The sequence below is a fragment of the Alosa alosa genome, chromosome 18 (genome assembly GCF_017589495.1).
Source record: "Alosa alosa isolate M-15738 ecotype Scorff River chromosome 18, AALO_Geno_1.1, whole genome shotgun sequence".
NCBI lineage: Eukaryota > Metazoa > Chordata > Actinopteri > Clupeiformes > Clupeidae > Alosa > Alosa alosa.
In genome coordinates this window covers 30,835,552-30,863,432 of record NC_063206.1, presented here as the reverse complement: position 1 = coordinate 30,863,432, position 27,881 = coordinate 30,835,552, and the positions used below count along the sequence as shown (strand labels likewise).

General features: G+C 40.3%; 1 protein-coding gene across 1 annotated transcript in view; it reads left to right on the top strand.

Moving 5' to 3' along the window:
- Positions 1 to 27,881, top strand: part of LOC125311712 (rab11 family-interacting protein 2) — an 89,032-nt gene that overhangs the window by 37,225 nt on the left and 23,926 nt on the right. The window contains exon 3 of the mRNA XM_048270001.1: positions 20,650 to 20,998. Coding sequence (XP_048125958.1) covers positions 20,650 to 20,998 — 349 coding nt within the window. The remainder of the gene's footprint in view (positions 1 to 20,649; positions 20,999 to 27,881) is intronic.

Sequence of the window (27,881 nt, the reverse complement as noted above, 5' to 3'; positions counted from 1 at the left end):
GTTGTGGTCTATTCAGCATTTCTCAAAATATGGGCTTAACCCAGATTCGAACTCTTGGACAGGGGACTGATAACTGCTGCGTAACGGCGGCTGTCATCAGCCGGCCTTAACGCACTGCGCCACAGAATTGACAGCGTGGGTGAATAGGGATAAATAACAATAGAGTACACAACTGTTTCACCAGCACATTTAAATGACTTGACTAAAACCGTGCATAACTGGAGGTACACCTGTTATCTGAGCAGTCTGTATGTCCTCATTTTGCGAATGCGAGGAAGATATGAGTCTGTTGCATTTTGTTAGATGTCCAAGTCACGCATAATGTTTGAAAACCACTGGCTCGTAATCACAATAATTTAACACACGACGGTTGGATACTTCATCATGTTCCCATGCCTACATTTTGGTGAGTAGCATAGAGATTGTTAAAACAATAAAGTATGGCTCTTCGTTTGGGACATCGAAAACTTATATTTTTAATAGGTTAGACGTCGGAGATGCTGACTTGCAAAGGCCTCGGGATAACACGTTATCTCCACTATCATCAGTCAATGCCCCTTGATCAAAGTGGGGAATGAAAGAAAAAGTTTGAGAACCACTGGCTTAACAAGTTACCTGCAGTCCAGAACACACAGAAAGTTGCCTTTCTAATCAACTACTATTTGTTCCAACAGCATTCAAACAAAACCTTTATAAAAGTGAAAATTATTCCATAAGAAGAAATAAAATACTGTTACTCTAGTAACTGTATCCCAAGCTTCAGCTCCCCACGTCTCTGACAGGCAGACGTGACACCGCTAAATTCTCAGCTTGTTTATACCCCACACTGAACGCGTAAGAATGCTAGGCCCATCACTGTGGGGTGCGGTAGCCTACTCTCTGGGATTTAAGTCAAGCAATATAACCATACAAATGTTTCAAAATGAGTAATTTCGGCTTTGTCTGAACTGGCCATTGTAGGCTACGTAAAAATAAACAAGTAGGCCTATCCCCATCAATGTTATCGGCAAATGTTTGTTTTCCAAAGTAAGAATTTCACTTCACCATGCACCTTCGACAATGAATAGCTCATTACACTTATGTTACTGTTGAACGTAGGCCTAACTGGTATCATTACAAACATTATTCTGTGGCATTTTATGGCATTGTGTCATGTAAGGTCGTTGCAAAATCTAGAGAAATGTGTGAGGTGGTCAGCGGGGGACAATTGAGACACACATTGGATTGTGTTATTACTTGAACATTCCACACTATCCACAGCTGTGGTATCGGGGGCAGGAGGATTACTGTTAGCGCAGGCTTTATATACAATTCTTCAACAGAAGGCCTGCCTCGAATGCAGGCTTGCCCAAAATAAAGGCCTGTGGTTTGTAGGTTAAATAACAGACCCTCCACAATGTGCGATATAATGATTTTTTACGAGCAAGATGTTTTTGGTGCCCTACGCGCTGCATGTTCTTAAATAACAATGATCATCAGTAGCCTAATATTCGACCATTATTTTGTGTAAATGGGCTATACATTGGGTTTGACACCAGGGGCCATATTCACAAAGCTTTTTATCTTACCACTAGGAGTAGGCTACTCCTAAATAGCAATAAAAGATTTTAGCTAGGAGTTTCTCTTAAGTTATTCACAAAGCCTTTCAGACTTAGCCCTACTCTTAGTAAGGGAAAATGACAACTCCTGAACAGATTCTGGAGCTAAGCGCTCTAGAATCTTTGACTAAGAGTGAGTGAGTCTTCGTTGCTATGGATGACGTTATTACTCATGCACGAGCTTGACTGAAGTGACCACCTTGATTGGCTGATGATTGTAACGCGGGAATGATTCCAAACACCTCCCTTACGATGAGTGGCAGGTGACAGGTCTGAGAATGCGTGCGCCACACAAGGACGGAAGATGATGAATAACTGAATAAAAAGGCCTAGCCTAAATGAATCAAGAGTAAGGCAAAACAAATAGCCTAGTACAGTGGCGATTCTAGACATTTTTAACAGGGGTGGCCCTAGTGGGGCACTGATTAATTCAAGGGTGGCATGAGGCAAAACATCCAGATAAATAGAAACAGGCTCAAGATGTTAAATTAGCACAAATACATTAGGAAAACCATGCACCAAACACCATACTCATCAATTGAAGGACAAAGACATACTGTAAAATGTCTTTGTATTTGAATAAAATGCAAATAAACAAACATATTAAATCTAAGTTGTCTATCAATGGGTTATGCTGAGCTAAAACAAATTCCATCATGGGGACATTAAAATATATTTTATTATACTATATGGCTATCTATGGCCATCTATTTTTGTAGCTGTTAAAATAATTTGACCTGCTTTTTTTGTCTGAGCTGGTAAAATCAACAAACACCTCAACTAAATGCTTAAAATACTTTTGTATGAAACAGGAATGAAACACCAATTAAAGACTAACCTTAATCTAATCATAATGTTACATTCATAATGCTACAGACCCTAAGGCTCAATCCCATTTGTTATTCTTCCCCTTCCCCTAGCCTACCCCTTGTCCCTCGAAACAGAGTGGCAAGACATATGGGTGAGAATATTCCCCTTGGATATAGGACACCGTGCACTAGCCTATAGGGGACAACTGGGATCAAAACACGTTTTAATTACACATAATTTTCAAAGAGACCACACCGAAAGTTAATATTTTGTCACTAGCAATAACTTACATCTGCCTTTTGTCAAATACAGTTGCACTTTCAGCTCTGAACAAAACCGTTCAGGAATTCTTTAAGCAAAAGTGGAACGTGCACAATGTTTCATTTATTCCTCCTGGCCGGGACGAATAAAACAGGCATGGTCGACGAAATAAACAGTTTAGCCTAAGCTACGTAAACTTCCCAAAATGTAAATATTTCACAACAAATCCTTGACTGGTTGAATGGTCACCAGAATTCATATCGCTACCTGTAGCCTAGCCTAGATGCGACGAGTGTTTATGAGTGAGCTTGATGAACCATAAATGAAAAGTTGTCTTAACATTACATTAGGACCAGGCTTGGAATTTCATAATTTTAGGGGCAAGGCCACTTGGCCTTCAGTTGGGCATGTTTGGCAGGGGGCACAAAGGCCTCATGTCAGGGCACCAAGGCCAAAGTTAACTATACATAAAAATGATCAAAGTTGTATTTAGCCTATTCACAGCAGTAGACCTGCATCACTGTATGAAACATGACAAAAACATGAAACATGGCATATTACTGTACATAGAACTGTAAATCATCTGATTTTAATATTTACAGATATCTAGGCTGTATTTAACATTTATGTTTTATTGGGCCTGCTATGAAATTTAAAGCCCAAAGTTGGAGACCTGCATGTAGAAATTTGCTGCAAATTCAAAACCGGATTACTCTGGAATTGCTATCTGTACAGGGGGATGCTTTACACCTTTGTGTTCGGTAAGGTCTGTTTATTCTGATATGATTGTATGTATTGTTTGTATATGGGAAGAGTTAAGCAAAGCATTCCACGAGATGAATGGGTAGGGAGATGGGCGAGAACTGTATAATAATATGATTAAATTAAAGTTACTTTTCTCGCGAACCGTTTATCACAGCAGCTAGTGGCTAACATCGTTTAAAAGCTAAGAAAAAGCTCTTTCATGTGATGTGATACATGTAATGTCTGTGTGCTGAGCTACTTCGCGAGTAGTTCAACAGAGAAGAATGGGTGAATTTGGATGCTCTTTCTTGCCGTGCGCTGTCACTTTCTCCACTGCGTAAAAGACTAAATTAATTTGCACTATGAATGCTAAGATTATTTTGACAGGCCATAGATTAAATGAAAATCGCTATTAGTCGGATGCACCTCCGATTTTCAAACCTTGATTAGGACAGTATTATCATTAAACGCTTTTACAAAAGTAGGCCCACAGTTAACACTTAATGACCTAGCAAATGTTGGCTGGGCAGGCTAGGTACAATAAGCAGGTAGGAAAATTAGTCTAGGATGACGTGATTCAACAAACGCTACTTGTGTGTGTGATTAGGCCTAGATAAATAGGCACTGGCGGATGCGATAGGTAAATAGATATCTTTGCGTGTTAGCACAAGCAGTAGCCTGTAGGCCTAAACTCACATGCTAAAAACAATAAGTCAAGTCTGTCTGACACTTCAAACTAGCGCTGCAAATGCGTCAAGAAAGGTCCCGCCTTAGACCGTCATAATGGCCAATCGTGAGACTAGGATTTCGGGGTGGCACCTGGGGTGGCCAATCGAATTTCAAGGATGCCCTGTGTCACCCAAAGCCACCCCTCTGGCTCCGCCCCTGGCCTAGTAGCCTAATGAAACATACGGATTGATGTAGTATCTTTGTAACATTATTAAATTAATCTGTTACTATGCCTATGCCTACGTTTACAAAAGAGAACATTTTAATTTGATTCACAATAATGTTACATTTGTTGGTTGTTGTTGGTGGCGTTATTGCATGTTAGTTATGCCTACAATGCAAAATTGCTTCCTCACGATTGGAAGCTCCTGTAGCCGCATAGGATTTCAAAACAGGCGAAATGCCACAAAACCGGTTTGTGAATAGGTCTGTGAGTTAGGAGTCCTCTCGACTTCTTTTAAGCTGTCACAGCTAGTGGGAAGGTGTGATTTGTTGGGGGCAGGGCTGGATTAACTGGGATCAAATGTCTGATGGCCCCCCCTGCCCCCCAGTCAACGTGAATCGGGTGGTCAGTTAATAGGCCTATATCGTGAAGATTTTTCTTGCCATCTAAGGCACGAGCGCATCTGTGAGGCCAAGCCTCACCAAGTAGCCCATTTCTTTACAACTAACATTACAACTAACATTACATAGGCTATGCCGAAATAGTTTTCAACATTTTGAATATTAGTGTCGGGTGAATTAGGAAATGTTCTCAAAGTAGCCTTATGGCTGAAAGCTGCTTGGGATCCCCCCCTGTCAAGCAATATAACCATACAAACGTGCGCACTCATTGTTTCAAAAGTAGTAATTTCGGCTTTGTCAGAACTGAAGAGCTGTGGACGACATGGCACGGCATGCCCAATTGAAAATAAATTAACGCAACACAACACAGACCCCGCTTCTCTCGCATCAGTCACTGACATGAACGAACAGGGCTTAAAATTTTAAAAAATGGGGGGGAATTCCCCCCTTAGGTTATTCATGTAGGGGGGATTTATACAATTTGGGGGGGGGGGTCGATTCTGATACCAAGTCAAGAATTGCGATTTCAATACTTCGATACTTTTTTTAAAAAAGTGTTTGATTTTGGGGCCCCCACCACCCTGACGTCATCAGTAATATATACTGTAGTGGGATCATTCACAACAGTGGACATCCTAGATTCTGCTTGACTCTCTCCACACACACAAACACACACTGAAAATGATAGCTTATGTGATATGTTTCTATCATATATTTTTGAATTCATATAGAGTGTATTTATTTAATAATGCATTTAGGATTTTACTAGTAATTACTAGTAGCTAAACATATTTAGTAATTTGAATGCCTCATATTGACGTTTAACCTATAACACTTAGGCTATAGTCGCTAGTGAATAAAAGTTGTGCATAGTGCGGTATGTGTATGCAAATTATTATGTTTTCTATGTCATTAGATACAATAAATGTTCAAAAAACGAACATGTCGAAGACAATCTTTCTGGGATCAAGTGTTGACGTGACCTGAGCTAGCAGGATCGTTACCAAGGAACTCTTTCCAGATGTAAAAGTTTGCCATGGTAGCGTAGCCTATTTGGTAAAGCGCATAAAGTGGTTCTCTCTCTCTCTCTCTCTCTCTCTCTCTCTCGTGTGTGTGTGCGTCTGCATGAGGCTATGTTCAATTCAACTCGCCACTTAATGATTAGGCTATATTAACGCCATCAGACAGGCTGTAAAAGTGTATCACGGGAATTTCTCGCATTATGATGGCTAGAGTTGCGGGACTTGAACAAATTATGCGCAATACCCGCAATCCCGCAGTGAAATTTAAGCCCTGACGAAACACAGAACCCACTTCTCTCACGGCAGTCACTGACGGTAGCCTAGAATAAATGCATGGGAAAAAAACTTCCCCATGACAAAGACATCGTAAAACACTGAAAGTTAATATTTTGTCACTATAACATACATCTGTCCTTTGTCAAATGTGTTATGTTCCAAGTAGCCTAGTGCGTAATTCTGCTTCATAAAGTTGAACAAATACATTTGCTTATTTCACAGAAAAATATAAATAGCCAGTTAGGGTTTACAGTGCAGAGTTGGTAAGTTATGGTAGGCAAACTTGGAGTGAACATACAAACAGGGGTAGCTTCAGGTGCGCACATAAACATAAGGCCGAACATGCAAGCGCCAATGAATCGTGCTCTCACGACAATCACGCCGTTAAACTTAAATAGGTTAACATCACTCTAAGTTCGCCTTCAAGCAAGGAAAACGATGATTTGAAGACATCTGTTTCGTTGGAAGGGCAAGGGGTAGCAACAGGGCAACACAGAGACAGGCCCGATGGCAGGGCTGTTATGAGAGTATTCTACGGGAAAACGTTAAAACAGCAAGACGGGGGAAAGTTAAAATACATGATAAACACAGAAAAAGCATGCATTGTTTCGGTCCCCGTGCACAGGGATTATTTGTCATATTATTAATCACATATGATTATTTGTGAAATTGTGCAAACAGGCGCAACACATTTGAAAAGGAAGGACTGGTAGCATGCAAGCTCACGGGAAAAGATTGATTTAAGAACGTTATCACAGTGTGTGGCTGTGGCGCAAAAACAGCGTGGGCGGAAGACAAGCCAATTGGCAGGGAGGGTCAAGTCAAGTCAAGTCAGATTTATTTTTAAAGCGCATTTAACATGCACATAGTGCAATCCAAAGCGCTCCACAAACAAGACACATAACAACAAGACAAAAGATGCCGGATGGAGCGGTGTAGTTGCCAGCGTACCCATGACATCAAGACAAGACAAATACATTTAAAAAATAACAAATACAAAAAAATGCCGGACGGAGCGGCGTAGTCGCCAGCGTACCCGTGACACCAAGACATACAAGACAGACAACAAAACAAAAAAACAAATAAAAAAAAAGGAAATATATTTTAAAAGGGGAAAAAGTGATGTTAAAATTAGTCCAATCTCCAAACCAGCCGAAAATGTCCAAGGACACAGAGCTGTGTCTTCACAACCGATCCAATGCCAACAAAGTTCTTCAGTAACTGACCAACCCGGTGAACTCACTGGCAGTCCGGAGACAACGCCAACGTCAGAAGCTAGGCCTGCTAGACTGCAGTCTGGAGATGATGGAAGCACAGTCCAAAGTACTGAGCGATCGTACAGATCCGCAACTCGGTGGACCCAACAGCGACCGTCTGCCGCTCCGTGAGAATGCAGCTCCTCACCGTTAACGCCAGTCTGCAGTTGGCAAGGCAGTCCGCAGGTCAGCAACAGCTCGGCGGCCACGGTAGATCTCTCGCAGAGAAGAGCCTAGGTCCGGCTGTCCCGAGAGATCCCCTCGACCAGACAGTGAAGTGCACTGTTCACTGATGGATGGAAGGATGTCAGAGGCCCAGTTAGTCTGCAGTTGGCATGGCAGCTCGCAGGTCAGTAACAGCTCGGCGGCCACGGCAGATCTTTCGCAGAGTAGCCTCGGTCCAGCTGTTCCGAGAGATCCCCTCGACCAGACAGTGAAGTGCTGCACCGCTCACGGATAGATGGAAGGATGTCCGATGCCCAGCTAGGGCAAAAGCTAGCCATAGCAAGCTCCCAATGGACAAATGTCAACGACATCAGCTGACTTAGGAGTAAAAAGGACTAAGAATAACACGAAAACTATCAAAAATAGCGTAAATAAATAGGGAAAACATTTAACTAGACAAACCAATACAAAAAATAAACATGGCATTACATAAAATTACGAACATTACATAAAAACAAACAAAAACATGATGCCAGACGGAGCAGCGTGTCTCGCCAGCGTCCCCGTAACCAAGCAATGATGCAACTTTTGACTGAAGCACTCAAAATTCCTCCGGTGGCCCCTTCAATAAATAACGAACAGTCCCTAGATTGCTGCTGGGCTAAATGTCTTGGTTCATGTCTGTTAACAACTCATTGCAGTCAAACGCGTAGCCTATCTCGCGGTTGCATCCATTACAAACAAACATGCAATGTGAACGTCTGGGATTGGGAAGAGTACTGAATGCTCTACTGAATAAGCACAAAGTCAAACCTTTAAATGAAAAACACTCTTTAATAATTAAAAAAATAAACCGCTAATGAAGTAAACTTGTGACCATCAAAAATCGTTTATCGCCTGTAACTCCGTGATAACAGGACGTAACAGGAAGGCATTTGGCTGAGCAACGGAGGTTAATATGCTCTATATTTTGTCCAAACGATGTCTGTCTATCATCTCGGAGAAAACCAGAATGTTTCATTTGTCCTGCGTTTCTTGTACGGCTGCAAACGGGATTCACTCGCAGTTAACCAAATATTTCTTTATTAGGGCAGGGCAGGCATATTTCTGGCCAGGCTTGGAATTTCAACATTCTGGGGGCAAAGCCACTTGGCCTTCAGTTGGGCATATTTAGTGGAGGGCACAAAGGCCACATGTCAGGGCACTAAGGCCAATGTTGAAGGCTGTCTTGAATTTCCCCTGGGGATCAATAAAGTATCTATCTATCTATCTATCTATGTTAACTATACAGTAGTAGGCTATAAAAATGATCAAAGTTGTATTTAGCCTATTCACTGTAGTAGACCTGCATCACTGTATGAAACATTACAAAAACATGAAACATGACGCATTACATATAACTGTAAATCATCTGATCATCTAATATTTGCAGATATCTAGGCTATATTTAACATTTATTATGACCGCCGCGCAGCGAAGCGGCGGTCATATAGGTTTAGTCAGATTTTTGTTTTTTTTTTTTTTAGATGCCCAAATTTCCGTCAATGATTCCCGGGACACTGAAAGACCGGGGGTACCGCGAAACTTGGTGGACATGTAACCCCACATGGATAGCATGGAACCATCGTTTTTTTCGTTTTGATCTGTAGCCCCAGCTGAATTGGACCCCGAAGGAGGGTAGGGCAGACACAGTTTTCTGTGAATATCTCAAAACCGTGGGGCCTAGGAGGTCCACCTTTTTTTTGTATGTTGGTCTTAAGGGGCATGTCAACCCATCCCATTACCACTTATTTCATGTATAAGCGCCACCTAGTTAAAAAATTAAAAGCAAAAATTTAGGTGTTTTCATCTCAATATCTCTGGCTGACAAGGTCAAAACTGCACAAAATTAAAAGTGTAGGATCATTATGACACCCTCTGAATGCATGCCACGTTTTGTGTACTTTTCGTTCATGGGGGCCTTACAATAAAATAATTTATGTGTACATTTAGTGACGTACACCAACACGGATACCGGGACACTGAAAGACCGGGGGTACACAAAACTTGGTGAGCATGTACCCCCACATGGATAGCATGGAACCGTCATTTTTCGTTTTCATCTGCAGCCCCCCCGCTGGACTGGACCCCCCGAAAGGAGGGTAGGGCAGACACAGTTCTCTGTGAATCTTTTATGGTATGTTGGTCTCAAGGGCCCACATCAACCTGGCTCATAATCACTCATTTGTGATTTGCCCCCGGTAAAAAATGAAAATCAGTAGGATCATCATCATCATGGCTGCATTTTCAGTATTGGCGAAGTAGTCGTTTGTCCACTAGATGGCGCGTCGTTGCAGTGAGGCGTAATTTTGTTGGAAGTTAAAAGTGGGTTGGAAAAAAAACAATGGGCGCTTCATACAAGGACTGTAATTTACCGCAGCGAACATCTAATAAGGATAGGGCGATGTTCACATGAAGTGTAATTCCCATTTCTTCTTGAAGCCGAAATAAATCTGAGGATGTTTATCGGACATGCTTGGTTTTACTGCAGGTACGTTAATCATGTAATATCAATAAGGACCTAGGTAATGTTACCGTTAAGCGTTGGTTGAGTGATGGAGGCATTTGATTTATTGCATTTGTAGAAAACTATAAATGCGGTTATACCAAGCAAAATGTATAGCAGCACTGTTTGTATCTTCGACTGTCATTTATTGCACGTGCTACAAAAAAATCATTCTGTGCAATGGAAGATTTACCAACGTTACACCCGGTCTGATACAGTTTTGCCTATACATCATTGAGACTGAGACGCCTGTTTATTTTGTTTTAAGTGCGTGCAGGGTGTGAGAGGGGAATCGATGTGCTTTGATTACAGCTTGGTAGTTGTAGTCTGTGAAATTAAAAAGCACGTGTGTGTGAAGTATCAAACAATGACACCTTCATTTCATTATGGCTGCTTTAGCAAAACACCTTAAGCTACTGTGTAGTGGGTCCCATTTAGAAGTGGCTACTTCATTCGGCCTTCCTTGACTCATGGAGCTGCGTGAATGTTATTACAACTTTTCGCCGCGATATGACAGTTTAAGTCCGCTTGATACTGTAAAGGCGAAGCCATTGGTTTCAAAGGAGATTTTATTTGTGTCGCCAGCATAGCCTATTGACAATTTATGTTGTCAATAGGCCTACCTTATAATCCTACCTGTAGCTTAGGGAAGCTAACAACTTTCTATTAGGATCTAGTTTGTTAGTTACCGTTTTGTCATAACTCCCTGATGCATTTTTGCATTTAGAATAGCCAGAGCGTGTATATCTCAATCGGAAAATGAAACAATATCGGGTGCCTATGGACTAGGCTGGGTGAACCCAGCCTGATCTGCCCGCTATTTATTTTTTGATTTCTTAAAAGATTGAGCTTGGTCTGATGAAAGCCAGACTAGCCATGGACCTCAGTTAAACAATGCAAGGGAACATGAATCAGCCTATATTTGCACTAACAATAACGGACAAAAGCTCTTCAACTTTGGCCCGTTAAAATGTGTATGAACAGTCTAGCGACGCATTTCATCAAGGCCCATTTGGACATGTCAGTTATTTGCACCACTGGTTAGATGTAAAACAGCATTTCGTTTCAGACTAGGCTACTGTTACTTAATTTGTGCATTAACAATAACGTTTCAGACTACTGTTACTTAATTTGTGCATTGACAATAAAGTATTACATGAACTAAAGATGACTAAAATCTTATGTAGAAGAAGAAACATTCACAAAAAATCCATCCATCCAAAAATGACCTTTGTTTTTTGATAGCTGTTGAAAACGGCATGGAACTGACAGAGATGTTTTTGTTTATAAATACATCAAAAATAAATAAATAAATAACATTATGCTGATACCTTTTGCTTTTCCCAAATACAATGTAGCCTACAGGTGTAAGTGACCTTTCATCAATCCAGTTGCAATGGATGAACTGTGATGAACTGCCCTACTTGTGATTGTTTAGAGATTTTAAAGGTTTTATAACAATTCTACATCTTCTTTGGCTATTCTACAATCTATTCACCTTTTCAGCTCCAGTAGGGTACTTTCTGTGCAGCCGCACACACACACTCAGGCATGCCAAACAAGCATACACAAAAGTTTCAAGAGTGGGGGATGGAGTAAAATATGGAGACAAATTGAAGTGTGATTTATTTTCGCGGAACGGATGTACAGGACTGAGCGGCGGTCATATTTTGTACCACTATGCGGTACATCTAGTTTGATATTTGGCTTGTTATGAAATCATGTATTGAACAATTTAAGCACAGCTCAGCTTTAAGAAAGTCAAATAGCCTAGATGCATGCTTAGCATTTTGTGATCATTAAGGTTACTTTCACGAACTCTTAGTCAGCTGTCCTCTGATTTACCGATATCTAGGCGACATTTGTAATATTTATTTTGTATTTGGCCCGTTATAAAATAATGTGGAACAAACAAACACAGTGTAAAACGTAAAGCCCAAATTTGGAGACATCCATGTATGTTGAAATTTACTGCAAATTCAAAACGGGATTACTCTGGAACAGCTAACTGTACAGGGGACTGCTTTACACCTTTGTCTTCTGTAAGGTCTGCTGTTTATTCTGATATGTGGTTTGTCATGTGTTAAACGAGGGGTTCGTGAAGTATTCCGCCAAGATGAATGGGTAGGGAGATGGACGCAAAACCTTCAGTAGAATTTATGATTAAATTAAATGATATTATTTACTTTTCTCGCGAACCGTTCACCACAGCAATTAGCGTTGTATAGACACAACAATGAGCATTGTATAGATCTCCGCTTAGTTGATTACCTTGGCTTCACTTTGCAACACTATGCTCTGCTGTGCGTACCACAGGGCTACCAGAACTCTGTTTGTTATATCCAGAATAAAGAACTATTCTTTCGCAAGCCAGCCTCAAGTTTTTACCTGCTCTTAACTACACTGGAATCTACTCTGTCAGAGGTGTCTCCATTTGGAATTAAGGAGACAATTTTAATAGCATTCTTCAATGGCTACCTCTGATCAGTCAGAGTGATAGCCAATGAGGCCTACATCACTTTCAGTGTTCCATGACAGTTTCAAATATATGCATATTTAAGGGTAATGCAAAGATTTTGTATTTAATTAGGTGTGCCCGGCCGATTTGAGGGCCGCTTGGGCCAAATATGCCCAGGCTGATTTTTGGTCCCAGTCCGCCCCTGCACACAGGTATACACAAAGACACATATATGCAGACATTGGCACACATGTCAGGGTTTCCCGCAGGAAATGTGTTAGTCAAGGTGATAGGTCGTCCGACGGGGGGGGTGTACCTTTGACTTTTTTGGATTTTCTCTTAGTTTTTACGGGGATATTTTACTTCGAAACTAAGCTCTCTCGGAGGGGGGAAATTTACTTCCGACTGTGATGATGCTCTATTTGCATGGCCATCAAACTTCATTTTAAAATCATTGATCCATTCAGGTTGCCAGATTGTGTATGAAATACACCCTACACATACACGATCACTTAGTTTCAATTTCAACCGTTTTGTCATAGGCTAAAACCTGGCAACCCAAAAACCAAATAAGGAAGCGGGTGCCGACTGCGCGTCTCGTCGTAAGCAAGCGGGCTGAATTGCCTACTCCAGAATGAGCAGTGGTGAAATTGTTGGGAATTTAATTGATTAACACATCACATAAACTGTTTTTGAGTGTTGTTGATACACTGAACTTGTGCCCTCGGAACCAAATCTGACAGCAAGCAGCTTTGGAGTTTTGGAAGTAGGCTGCAGGCAGGCAGCTGGTGGATACATAACTGGCATGCGTAAGGTAATGGTAAGATAAAAGCAACGACCGAAATGCAGTGTTGAAACTGTTGAAACGTTTTTGGAAAGCTAAATGTTGACAGGTATGGGTGTATCTCATCTAGGCATTTCTCTTATGTTCAATCAAATTCGCTTTGCTCACCCGTTTTTTCTGTGCCCACCAATTTGAACATTTCTGGCTACGCTACTGTTAGAAAGGAAACTGATAAGTCATACACGTGTACTATTCCTACAAAAGAACTAGATACTAACAATGTAGAGTGAGAATAACCATGTGGTGATACAGTTTCAATGAGTAAAGATTCATTTTAGAATCTAAGAGGACACATTTCGCAGAAACATGAGAGTGTGCTACGGAAAGCAAAGAAAAACGTGAGCAATTTGAATAAGCTTCATGTCAAGTAGAAGGTTAAAGTAAAACTTGGATGCTAAGCCTGTATTCTTTAGGCAATTAATCCCACTGATTCCTTTAGTTTTAGGTTTATGAGTATTAACGTTGCCAAGCTTGTTTGTTGTTGCACTATCGGTGTTGCATCTTTTAAAATAAATGTTCTGAGTGAAATATATTGCCGTTGCTCTTAGTTCTTTGGTATTTAAGTTTTCTGTTTAAGGTGACAATTTGGCCTGTAGATTATTTCTCCCTCTTTTAAATTGGAGCGAGCATGGAGTGATTTCACTGGAGCAGGATGATTTATCAGTGGAGCAGGGAGCGAAATTGAGCTGAGCGACCTGTTGCGAATTTGAGCGGAGGAGCGGCCTATAAACAGCCACCTGAGCGAGGAGCGGGATACAGTATTTGCACCGCTCAGCTCCACTCACTAGCTCTGATTCAGAGCCATATCACATATGTAGATTATAATAACTGATCATTTTTCGACTCATGACACATTTGTTATTTTCTTAATGCGTTCTGTGGAGAAGGGAGACTGGCGTTGGTCACGGTTTGGAATGAAAGGGAGAAAACAGGACAGAGTAACATGGTGGACTACTTTTTTTTTGACGATGTAGTTAAGGCGGCAGGCGTGTTTTGCCAAGGCGGCCGCCTTGACTGCAAAGTGCTGCGGGAAACCCTGAATGTTCATACACATACACATGTAGATACAGATACATTGGCAGTGCAGTTTTTACACACATACACTGGCACACACACACACACTCACATACAGGCACAATGGACATCATTCACCAACAGTTCTTACGAAGAAATGTGTTCTTAAAACCCACTTACGTAGTTTCCACTAAGATTCTGGCATTCACAAATGTTGTCTTGTTCTTAACAAGCAATTTGAGTAGAGACTTGTTTGTGCAAAATAAATGGTAATTGCAATTTCATCATTTATGCAGGTGTAAAATATAACAGATTTTCAATGAAATCTATATACAGTTGAGAACAAAATTATTCATACCCCTGGCAAATATTGATTTAATGTTGATTTTCTCTTGACCAATATGTTTTGTTCTAACTGAAAATGACACTGCCACATGCCAAAAGGTTGCAAGACAATGTGGTAGAAACATGGAATCAAAAAAAGAAGCATTGTACATCACAACAGTTTGTGTGTCTGATGGTGGTCAGCAGCACAGGAGCACCTCTGCAGATCATCTGCAGATACTCTTATGACTGCAGTTGTGGGGTGTGTTAGGGATGGAGGAGAGAATAGAGAACTGATGGACAGCTTTTTGTTGTGTGGAAACAACCACCTCCTCTTAAATGTGGCCTAGACAAAGGAGATGACTAGGACTACTACGACTTTAGGAGGACCAAGACACAGTTGAACAGGTGAAAACAGTTTCAATCATGGGGAAAGAAGTGATGGTAGTGGAAAACTACGAATACCTGGGTGTACACCTTGACAACCTGGACTGGAAGTGCGATACTGAGGCTGTCTACAGGAAGGGAAAGCGCAGACTACAGTGTACTTCTTGAGGTCTTTTCATGTGTGCAGCAGAATGTTGAATATGTTTACCAGTCTGCTGTTTCTAGTGCAATTTTATTTGCAGCATCAGAGCAAACGACACCAAAAGAACTAAACAAGCTGAACACAAGCAAATTTGGCTGCCAGTGCCTTAAGCAAATTTGTCTTGGTGAGACGTCTTAAAACTCTTGTTTATTAAGTGATTAAGTCAAGTCAAGGTAAGGGGCTTTATTTTAACTGTCTAAGCACAAAATATGTGCATATTCATTTAAGGCGTGTCTGAAAATCGACATATGCTATCTGTTTCTAGGCATTTTGTTACCTCAAATTACCTGAATAAAATTATGATTTATGAAAATGTATTTAAATAAGCCAGTGTATTTTGCAAGTGAGCTCTTCCTTAGCCTTAAAATATGGTAGGGCATAAATGGTTGCAATAAAAAACAAATCTAATTACAACCCCAAAACAGAAAAAGTTGGGACGCTGTGTAAAATGTGAATAAAAACAGAATATGTAATAATCTGCAAATTTACTTGCAAAAAGGACACAGACAGCATATCAAATGTTGAAAATGACAAATTTGACTATTTCATGGAAAATATATGTTAATTTTGAATTTGATACCAGCAACATGTTTTTAAAAAAAGTTGGGACAGGGATAAAAAAAAAAATGGTGGAAAAGGTGTGTAATGATAAAGAAAACAAAAGGTGGAATGTTTCACAACTAATTAGGGTATCTGGCAACACGATTGGGTATGAAAAAGAGCATCCCAGAGAGGCAGGGTCTCTTAGAAGTAAAGATGTAGGGGTATTCATCACTCTGTGTAAACCTGTGTACACAAATGATGAGACAATGTCATTTTAATGCTTCTTAAGATGAAATTGTGAAGTATTTGGGGGGTTCATTATCTACAGGACATGATATTAAAACATTCAGAGAATCCAGAGAAATCTTTGCGAACAAAGGAAGGAGCTGAAAAACACATTGGATAGTCGTGGTCTTCTGGACCTCAGATGGCACTGCATCAACACCAGACCTGTTTCCAGACCTGTTATTGTATGGGCTCAGGACAACCTCTGATAACCATTGTCTATGTGCACAGTTTGATACTCAAAAACTGCAGCCAAAATTTTAACAACCAAACTTGTATTGAGACACGATACAGAAAATACCACCATCTGGGCTAAAGAGGAGAGGGCCTATCCATGTATCCAACCTATCCAACTTGTTTTAGTGCTCAGTTCGAAACCCAACACCTATGACGGTGTGGAGGAGCATTAGTGCCTACAGCATGGGTATCTTGCACATTTGGCAAATCACAATCAATTCTGAAAGATGTATACAGGTTTTGAGCAACCTATACTGCCATCGCCAGGCAATATCTATTCCAGGGAAGACCTTGCATATTTTAGGAAAACAATGGCAAAATGAATTCTGCACATATTTAAATAGTATTTATCCATAGAGGAAGAGTCCATGTGCTAAAATGGCCTGTCTGCCGTCCAGATTTGTCCAATTAGGTGCATAATGGAACGAAAAACATTACTAAGAATTAGGGGTGTAACGGTTCATGTATTCGTATTGAACCGAAACGGTACGGGCGTCACGGTTCGGTGCATGAATTTACACGGATATACGTATAAAAATACATAAAACTCGTGTGCGGATTAATTAATGTCATGCGCAATTACTGTTAAGTAGCCTACCGTACGAGAGTTACGGGAGTTCTTTAGCGACACTTAACGCTAATCTGTAGCCTCCTTAGCTCTGAAGCTCTGATTGGCGCCTATGTTTTTTTTTGTCAGGTAGTCGGTTGAGTCAGTCAGTCAGAGATAGCAGCACTAAGGTGCGACCCACAAGAGTTAGAGGATCCGCTGGTCTCTTTAAGATCGCAAGTTTGAGAACTTCAGTTACAGTTACAGGCGAGCGAGAGAGTGGTGGATAATATGAATGTGTGTCGGCGTTGTTCAGCAGTTGTTGGGTACGTGAGTGGAAATATAACATGCTACACATATTCAAAGCCAACACCCAGATGATACTAATCACTGAAACGAGAAAAAAAAAACTTCCCCTGCGCTTCACAAGCCTTTGGATACACATACAAAATAGGGCCAAAACCTATGGCATAAATTAAACGATTTCGTAATGACAGAAAGCTATGTAAATCGCTTGGTAATTACCTTTATGTTGGGGTAACTTGTAACTTCTCACATGAGGAGCTGGTAGTGTTAAGTGCATGGACAGTAACAGAAAGTGTCAACGCTATAACCAGGCTAATAAACAAACCATGCTACGGTGAGTTAACGTCGAAGGGCAAAGTCACGTGACTTCTAGTTGTCTGTTTATGAAATGAAAGGAGCAATTTCGTTTTTTAAAAGAAGGCAAAATAGTGTGATATTTTCACAGTTAGTAGGCTAGATTATTACTGTACACACACTGAAATATATTGAGGCAAATTGTAGACCCTTCCATATACAACTAAACACAGATGTTGAAGGCCTTGCTTAAGTGGATTTTTAAAAAATATTATTCTATTCTATCTAATTTGCACTTTCAGAAATAACAGATGCTGTAGGCCTATTTTCAGTTTTATAGCTGATTGTCTTATTTTGTTTACAAGTTACACGAGTCTGTGTACTTATTGTACTGTTTAGCCTACATCTTACACACTTCAGGCTGTTGCAGATAGCTCAGGGAAGAGACTTTATGACACTAGGTGGTACAGCCTGAGACATGTACAATAAAAAAAAGTTTGTTTTGCTTTTCCCTCCATTGTACCGAACTCGTACCGAACCGTTATGTCCGAACCGAGGTATGAACCGAATCGTGACTTCTGTGTACCGTTACACCCCTACTAAGAATACACCATACTGTTGAGCAACTGATTGTATTGGGCAGTAATGGGACAACATTTCATTCTCAAAACTTCAGTAAATACTCTCCTCAGTTCCTAAATATTTACAGAATTTTGTTAAATGAAGAGGTGAAGCAGTACAGTGGTAAACATGCTATGTATTCATTATTTGTAAACATGTATTTTCCATGAAATAGTCCAAATTTTCATTTTCAACGTTAGATATGTTGTCTGTGTCCTTTTTGCTGCTAAATATGGGTTTACGAGACTTGTATATAATCACATTTAGTTTTTATTTGCATTTTGCACAACGTCCCAACTTTTTCTGTTTTGGGGTTGTAGGAAAATATTCACAGACTGGACTGGAAGTGTAACTCAGAGACTTACTAGAACCTAAATAGGTTTAGTTTAATGCTAATGGACGTGCACTTTGGCTGCTGCAAAAATATTACCACTATTGGAGAAATTAATGGGGCATCTATGAGGAAGACAAAAACTAACAAAACTGCCCTGTATTATTAACGAGCAATCATGTCATAAAAGCCAGGACTGATTCACCAGTTTATATTCCCCGTTACCCTGGATATAGACCACACTTCTTATGAATGTGCAGTGAGCAACACAACCTGATACTACTGTTGCCTTTTATTGCTTTCAAATGTTTCTTGTTTTATATATGGAGAAAGACAGTAACCCAACGGTGTAGCTTTGGTGTCAGCTTTGGTAGGGACACAGCAGTGTTGTTAGATATACAGTAGTTATGGCTTCTATAGGATGTGTTAGATATACAGTATGTAGTTATGGCTTCTATAGGATGTGTTAGATATACAGTATGTAGTTATGGCTTCTATAGGATTTGTTAGATATACAGTATGTAGTTATGGCTTCTATAGGATGTGTTGGATATACAGTATGTAGTTATGGCTTCTATAGGATGTGTTAGATATACAGTATGTAGTTATGGCTTCTATAGGATTTGTTAGATATACAGTATGTAGTTATGGCTATAGGATTTGTTAGATATACAGTATGTAGTTATGGCTTCTATAGGATTTGTTAGATATACAGTATGTAGTTATGGCTATAGGATTTGTTAGATATACAGTATGTAGTTATGGCTTCTATAGGATTTGTTAGATATACAGTATGTAGTTATGGCTATAGGATTTGTTAGATATACAGTATGTAGTTATGGCTTCTATAGGATTTGTTAGATATACAGTATATAGTTATGGCTATAGGATTTGTTAGATATACAGTATATAGTTATGGCTTCTATAGGATTTGTTAGATATACAGTATGTAGTTATGGCTATAGGATTTGTTAGATATACAGTATATAGTTATGGCTATAGGATTTGTTAGATATACAGTATGTAGTTATGGCTATAGGATTTGTTAGATATACAGTATGTAGTTATGGCTATAGGATTTGGCAGACACTTTTATCCAAAGTGACATACAAATAACAACAATTTGCAGGTGTAAAATATAACAGATTGCAGTGACAATTGCTGCAGTGACAATTGCTGATTCAGGACTGACCATCCAGCGTCTGGTCAGAGAGATCTCTTGGGACTTGAAGACACTGGTGTTTTGCCTTTGTGGGAACTTGTTCCTAATGTCTAGCAAGCTGTTGCTGAGCTTTCATGCTAGCTGCCTTCACAAGTGTCTGACCGGTTTGGATGGTGATGTAAAAAATGTCACATTAGCGATGAAGGGTCTCATGCTTTTGAAGGTTCACCAAACTGCTGATTGAACAACAGTTGAGCCATGCCTCCGGAGCTCTAAGGCCTGCAGGCCTGGCTGGACGTTCAAGAGCACCTGACCCCATGTTACAATGATTGGACAGTTCAACAACACCATGTTGCTATTTAGCCTAAATAATTTAATGCCAGGACAGAACCAATGCCCATGATTTATTATTTTTGTGTTTTGTAAATTGTTTTAGGGATTGTCTGTATTATTATTATTATTATTATTATTATTATTATTATTATATAAATAATATGTGAGCTGAAACCTGGTGGCAAGTCGCATGTGTGAATGCCAATCCTTGCCAATGAGTTGCTGTAGTATATGTGTTCCCACTGATTAACGTTGAGTGAACTTGACTGAAAGAGAATGTATGGTTTCGAATATATAACCTTGATTCTCTGAAGGAGAACACAGGATGTCAGACTGTTAAAAGAAGAGGTGATGCAAAGAGAATTTTATCCAAATATTTAACCTTATACTGATGGTGTAAATATACTGTAGATATAGAAGAAGATATCCTAAATGACCTATAGTATTGGAAGAATGCAGACTGATCAATGACCAGGTGCCATGATACAAGTTTGTATCCTTAAGAAAAACAGAAATTATTTTGAAAAAAGCCCTGTTGTGAAACTACCTACATAATTCTTTGTTCTTGGTTTGTTTACTTTACTTGTTTTAAGGAGTTTATTATGATTATTTTTTGGCTACTCAAGCAACTGCTCAAATGGCCTTGTATTTAGTATGTGCACAGCATAATTCAGTTGCTGAGAAGTTCCTGCGTTTAAACTTGCTGATAGGTAGATGCATATGGCAAACTCTTCTGCTGTTAAACTACCCTGTTTCATGCAAACACTCTTTGGTCTGGCTTTTGTCAACAGGAAATGTCTCATCTCAGTGGCACTTTCAAAATCAAGCAGAAGGGTCTTCAGAAACATTGAGGAGTGATTCTGTCTACAGTAATAGGGACTGTATGCCTCAGAAGTATGCGACACTTCCACGAAATCATAACCCATTTGAAGTAGAAGAGAAAGGATTTTGGGAGACCAGGAAGGAGAGTGAGTGGAAAGAAAATGTTGAAGTCCTGAAGCGAAAGGCACGGAAGAAGGTGGGGAAGAACATGGATGATTATGGGCACTCAGGCAGCTCTGGAAACTTGCAATTGGCTAATCCTTTCAGCACAGAATCACTTGGGGACCACAACCCTTTCAAGTCATGCTACAAAGACAAGTATGTACAATATAATTTGTATGCATTTTCTTTTTATACTCCAAGAACCAGGCCACCTATGGGTATCACAATGTTATCTGGAGAAAATATTTGATTATTTTTGCAAGATGGAATTTAATGTTTTTATGTGTAGTTTCTCACAAAATGTGACTTTGGTATGGCAATACATAGGAAGTTATATTAAGATATCTCAATGTTTCATTCATTTTACCTATGCCTGCCAGCAGTGATGTACAAAACTCATAATAGACCTTTCCTCCCTGGTGCAGCAGCAACTAATCTGAAAGTCAACAAAATAACATTATAGCATAGTGTCTTGTTATAAAAATGATGAGCAACGTTAATAATAACTTGATGAATAGCTAGAAGCTGGAAAAGGGAAGATGCTTACTGAAGCAGAGGTAGTGAAGCAGACCTCACCTCTGTATAGTTGGTCAATAAATAAAGCTGCTCCTCCTCACACTGTAAATTGTGTGCCACTTGCGTAGGTTAGCTCTGCATAGATGCAACAGAACCATTCACATGAGGTTATAAGACCGCATAGACTCAAGGCAGATCCATAAATCTTGATAGGTTATCTTTTTGCAGTCAGTGGTCCAAGACTTGAATATGCGTAGCCTCACCGTGTCGGTAATGGGTAATTTGCGCGCCTGCTGCCTTCCTTCGATGTGGTAGCCGTTTCTCAGGCTCCCTCTCTGGAATCGCACCCTGATTCCCCATTACCTCTGGTCACCATGGTAAGCGGTGAAAGTACCATCGAAAGTTGATAAGGAACATATTCGAAAGACATGACGCCGCCACTGAGGGCGCACAATCGGCCCAAGGTGATCTATAGCAAAGTCCTTTTAGGCAAGTCCCTCCACTCGGCGGCCATATTGCAACGCTTTTACTCATCGGGCATCCTATTCGGCAGAAATGCGCGTGCGCAAGGCTTCACGACACCAACCGTGCTCCAGTGGTGAGTTCACAACACATGATTGGCACGATGTCTGCACAACACAGCACATAATTGGCTCAATGTAGTCACATCACACCACATGATTGGCTCAATGTATGCACATGTCAACGTTTTGGCGAGGAAGGGGTGGGATATGTGTAGACAACGTTACAAACTAACCCCATGCATTTCGATGGAGGATTTTTTGAGTGCTTTGTCTCCTCATTAGAAAGTCTCTGTCTATAGTCACCAAAGCGAACTGGGGGCACGAGGCCCCCGATGGGTTTTTGGATCTGATAAATACACACATCCAGAGGTGGACATCTCGGGTTCAGAAAGTAAAAGTCCTGGCAAGTATTTGATCCAACCATTAAGTAAACCAGCTCTTCCTAATTAGCAGCCAGGTAGATCAGATAATTAGTGATATCACCTGTATTAAGTGCACAGGTAGAAAGAATATATGGCAGGACTTTTACTTTCTGGAACCGGGATGTCTGCCTCTGTCCACAGCCCCCATGAAGGGGGCCAGTCAGCGCTCGTTTGCATGTATTAGCTCTGGAATTGCCACAGTTATCCAAGTACGGGTGGGAGCGATTAAAGGAACCATAATTGATTTAATGAGCCATTCACAGTTCCACTGTACTGACCGTGTGCACTTAGACCTGCATAGCTTAATCTTTGAGACAAGCATATGTTACTGGCAGGATCAACCAGGTAGCTGCTGGTAGTGAGCCCGACCCGGCTGGCCGAAACCAAACAGGACCGGTAGGGTGAGCCTCCAAAGAACCTCCCCGGCTGTTGGCAGCGTGGATTGAGGACCACGTCACGTCGTTAGGTTTGGCAGAGCAGGGGGTTGAGCCCTGCCCACTTTCCCACTGACGGCCTCCTGCTTTGAACGGCTCGGTTTCATAACATAAAACAGGCGTAGGACAGCACTGAGCCATTTTCTTTTCAAAACATGGCATTTATCCATCTGAATGTGACCAGTGGTTGCGCGTCAAGTCTCAAGTCGTGTATGCAAGTTTTCTAATCAGCATGATGGTGCAGCATAAATCTGCTGAGGATTGGAAAACTGGAGAGTTATATTTATATGGAATATAGTGCTGGAACAAAGACTTTCCCTCCAAATTTGTAGCCTACTCTCCGTAGTTGCCTCTTATGAAATACATTTGGTGGCTTCTCAAGGACCATTGAAAAGGACCAATTTACAAAACACTCCTAACACCTGATTTTTTGTGGAGTGTTGGAATATTGTGTGTAGATTGATGAGAAAAAAACAAATTGAAACCATTTCAAAATGAGTATAAAATGTGGAAAACTTGAAAGGGTCTGAATACTTTCCGGTTGCACTATAAACAAAAGCAACAGTAATAGCAAACTAGAAATGTAATGACAGAGGAATTACAATAATGGATGGAAAGCTGCTGGCTTAAAGTTGGTGGGGAGATTCCTGAAAAAAAACAATGAATCACTTAATCTTTGAGTTCATACAAACCAGTGTTGGCAGATAGATAGATTGATAGATACTTTATTGATCCCCAGGGGAAATTCAAGGTGTATTTGTACGATAATTTGTACGATGTGCGATCAATAATGAAAAAAATCTCATAAAGTACGCTAATTTCAGAGTTTTCAGTGGTTTGTCCAAACACACATACCGCTACCGCTTCCGTCTCTGACCCCGAATCATTTCGCAGGCTCACCTGCCTGCACGCAAGCACGTATAGGCCTACACACACACACAGGCACCACACGGTGTCGCCCGCACGTCAATACTACACTACAGTTTTGCCAAAGAAGACAGTTCAGCTTAGATCAGTTTAACAAAACGAAGCAGTAAAGTGCTGAAAAAATGAGTTCAGAAAGTGAAGGTGAGAACAGTGGAGGGGCGAAGAGGAAGGCAGATGTCTTTTGCACTTTAGCAAAAAAAAAGTTAAGCACCTAGCCAATTAAACATGAAGAAAAAAGTGAACGGGACACTTTTTGAAACTATTTCAGCTTGTGTAGGCCTATCAATGCTTTCTGAACATATTGAACACACTTTTAGAAATACCGTGATAATACCGAAAACCGTGATCATTTTGGTCACTATAACTGTGAGGTTAAATTTTCATACCGTTACATCCCTATTCGTGTACGATAATTTTTCTCAAAAAACAATAATTTTGAGGTTTTGGTACGATACTTTTTTTGCCATTTGTAATCTGGCAACACTGATACAAACCCTCTTACCAAAAAAACTTGTGTGTCTGGCGTTCTTGGCGATATATTACACTCAAGGTGGGTTTGACCTTGACATTTGACTTCATCATTGAGTCCATAAAAATGTTCACACCAAATTTGAAGCATGGACGTCAAGCCGATTTGAAGTTGTGACACAAGCACGAAAGCTGGCCTTTGGAAAATGTAGTTCAGAGAAAGCCTAATTGTATGCAATGCAATAGGCTACCTGCAAAACAGGGCTTTCAGTTGGTGTTGATGACTGCTCATTCTGCACCCAGATAACAATTAGTCATTGAATCTGTTAAATCAACATTACTTTGTCAACGTTAAATCATTGAATCGGTCGCACTGCAACATTGATTCTACATCCCAATTTGGCTAGGCCTAGGTATGTCTGGTTTAGGCTACACAAGCTTGCATAAATAACCATTGACAACTTATCAGTTTGAAAAGCAAGTGCATTTATTCACTCTTCTTCATCTAGAAATTCACATGTGCTGTGCTTTCCAGCCATCCATTCAGTATAGCATCCATAGCAGTTGCAGTCAGCCTGATCCTCCACCATTCAGTAGCAGAGTGAAGCGGCACCAACCAGAAATAGAAGGGTAACCTACCACTCATACAAACATAGTTCAAAACGAAGGCTAAATTTCAACCAGTGACTGTTTGCCATAGAAGGCTGTTTCCCCCTGCAGGCCAGCTATCGCTAGGAAAGGCTGACAATTGAGTGTGAAGGTAATTATTACTTAGCTGCTAAAACTATCGGCACCACCGCACACAACAGCGAACCTAGAAACATTCCCAAGGTCTAGCTAACGTAATATAACTTACCTACTGAATCCTCGGTTATCGCTTAATCAAGTTATGAACTTACTCAATGTAATACCAATATTATCAAACTAGCTAGAGTTAAACTTAACGTCCTCTATACGTAGCAGCTACGAGTTTGTTGCTAATCAATGACAGGCAACGCTAGCTTGCTTGCTTGCTTGTATAGCCGAGTTGTTAAAAACAGACTTCACATACTCTATTCAAATAAAAAAACACAAATGAATTGTACCTTACATTGGGTGTGGTAGGAAAACGTCTGTTTAAGTCGTAGTTTGTTGGACGAAGCAGACACCAAGAACGTAAATTTTCTTGAAGAGAATTGAGCAGTATGATTCAAAAGCGATTAATTACAGTACATGATGTGTAGGACTAGTTTAGGGAGTGCCAGATTGTATGCAGGTGGACCCGCATCTGATTACTTTACGACCCTTTTAAATGAGCCCCCTCTGTGATGTCATAGAGAGAAAAATATGCTTTTTAACATTTTTAATCCCCTATTTCTCAAAAAGTATAAACATTTCAAAAAATCTGAAAGGATAACTCTCTTGTCCAATTCCAGGCCTACACAACGGTTAGAGACGCATCCATTTTTGAAAAGGTAAAAAGAAAAGGTTATAAAAAGAAGAAGAAGCCAGGAGATTTCAATATAGTGGATCCACTATATTTAAAATAGAATACAAAAAAATATGAAGGAAGCTGCGCTATAAATGTGAACCAGAGAGTTCTTGTATTGTGTAGGAAGAGGGGGCTGAGCCTGTAGTTCATCACTGAAGGTCATTTATATATTGAAGAAAGTTTTGCCATTTAAAGTAGTACCAATCTAACCTATCCAGCAGGGTGAAAGATACTCGTTCATATGCAGCAACTGTAGTCAGGGCATTGTACCAATCTGTGAATTATGGGGCATGGGCTGACATCCACTGTTGTCGGACCAACAGTGGAAGTCAGCCCATGGCTGTCTGGACACATTCTGCATCGACTGAAGCAATACCATCTTTCAGTGTTGATGGGTCTCCTAATAGTTATAAACGACTGCAAAAGGGAACCCCTAGGCCCACGACTTTCTGAATGTTCTCATGAACTGATGACCAGAAGACTTGCACGTTTGGGCAGTGCCACAACATATGGGTTAGCACTTCCAGCACCCCGCGTTAGCAGTGAGCTTAAGCTTGTACAGTTTAGAGGGAGTCTAGTACATTCTATGGAGTATATTGAACTGAATAAGTCTAGTGCAAAGATCACGTGCCATTTTCTTTTAGTTGCAAATTATGTCGGTCCATTCTTCATCTGTTAACGTAATTTCAAGGTCTCTGTCCCAAACTCTCTTTAATGAAGACATGGTGCCATATTTCTGTAGCAGCATTTAGTAATAAAGAGATGCTTTGTGACCCATTCCATATCGTGCTATAATGAGGGAGGGAATCTCTGCACTAAGTGGAGTCATGGGAGATTTAAAACATTTTAAGAGACTATGAATTTGCTATATTTCCCCCTCTGCTGGAGAAGTTGTGCACTATGCTATTTCAAACTGTGGAAAAAAGTAACCATAAAGCACATGGATTTGTTTACAAGCTAGCAAAACGGTTAGCATAAGTTCGGCAGAACAATGTGGATGTTACAAGATAAGAAACGCGATTTAAAATCGAGTTTCTTGTTTCTCACTTCTCTTACAGGGACGGTAGTCCCAATGTTGTATGGTTGGTTTTCACCCTGGGGACACTAGGGGGAGTGGGAAAAGTCACCATTTTCACCGGAATAGGTCCTTTAACCATCCAAATGATTTCTAAACGGGTTTATTAAGTTGAAATAGTTGCCAGGTTCCCTTTAAGAAAGGGTCAAAATGTAACATTTTTGCAGTTTTTCTCCAGACTCAGAAATGACTATTAAGTGGCTGGTAATATGTGACGTTCCTATATATACAAAGCTGGCATAATATCTTTAGACTGCTGACAAACTGTTTTATGCGTTCACTGAACAAAGATTATGGAAATTAAACAGCACTTTTCCATCAGAGACATATTTGTAAAAAGCATAGCTGGTATGATATAGAACATTAGCCTATCGGTATACAAAATCAAGATGAATGTTTTCATTGCCAAAATAGACGAACGTAGCTCAATCAGTAGCGGGGCACTCTCTGACGCAGGAGACCTGGGTTCGATTCCTTTTAACTGCAGTAATTTTGAAGGTGCATTTCTCACAGCTAAACCAAGCTAGATAGATAGATACAGTAGATATAGAGATAGAAGGTCGGGCTTGTGGAGCTATAGGCTACATGGTCCTCGCTTTAGATTGGGGGGCTGCAAAATTTACTACAAATAGGTAAGAAAGGGCAAATTAGTTATCCACCTCTTTGTCTTATACACCATTAACAAGCATTAACAAACTGCTTGTTAACACTTACAACTGTTAACAAATATGCTTGTAAGTAACTTAAAAGGCTGCATGTTAACAGTTAGATAATGTTATTAAAGGATAACAACAGTTAACTACTTGTTAACTGCTTATTATGCACTGTTAATACCTAATAAGCACATGTTATTCTAAAGCGTTACCGAAAATATTTCAAAAAGCATAATCGATTCAAAGCAACTCTTAACACGCCTCAAACTTGACGTTACTTAGGTCACTAATGTTATCACAACTAACTTCTGACAGATGAATCGACATGGTGGTGGTTGTCGCTGATATGCGCACTGCAGACCGTGCAGACTGCTGTTCATGTATTTTCTGCATTGTCAGATAAATCATCCGTGTACCCATACTTTATTTATTTGTATTTGTATAAATGTAGAGCCTTCCATACTTGCACGTTAGGCTACCTCAGTCAGTCTCATCTGATCTGGCTCTTGTTGCTCTGTCACGTCACTTGGTAACAAAGACTGGCTCTTG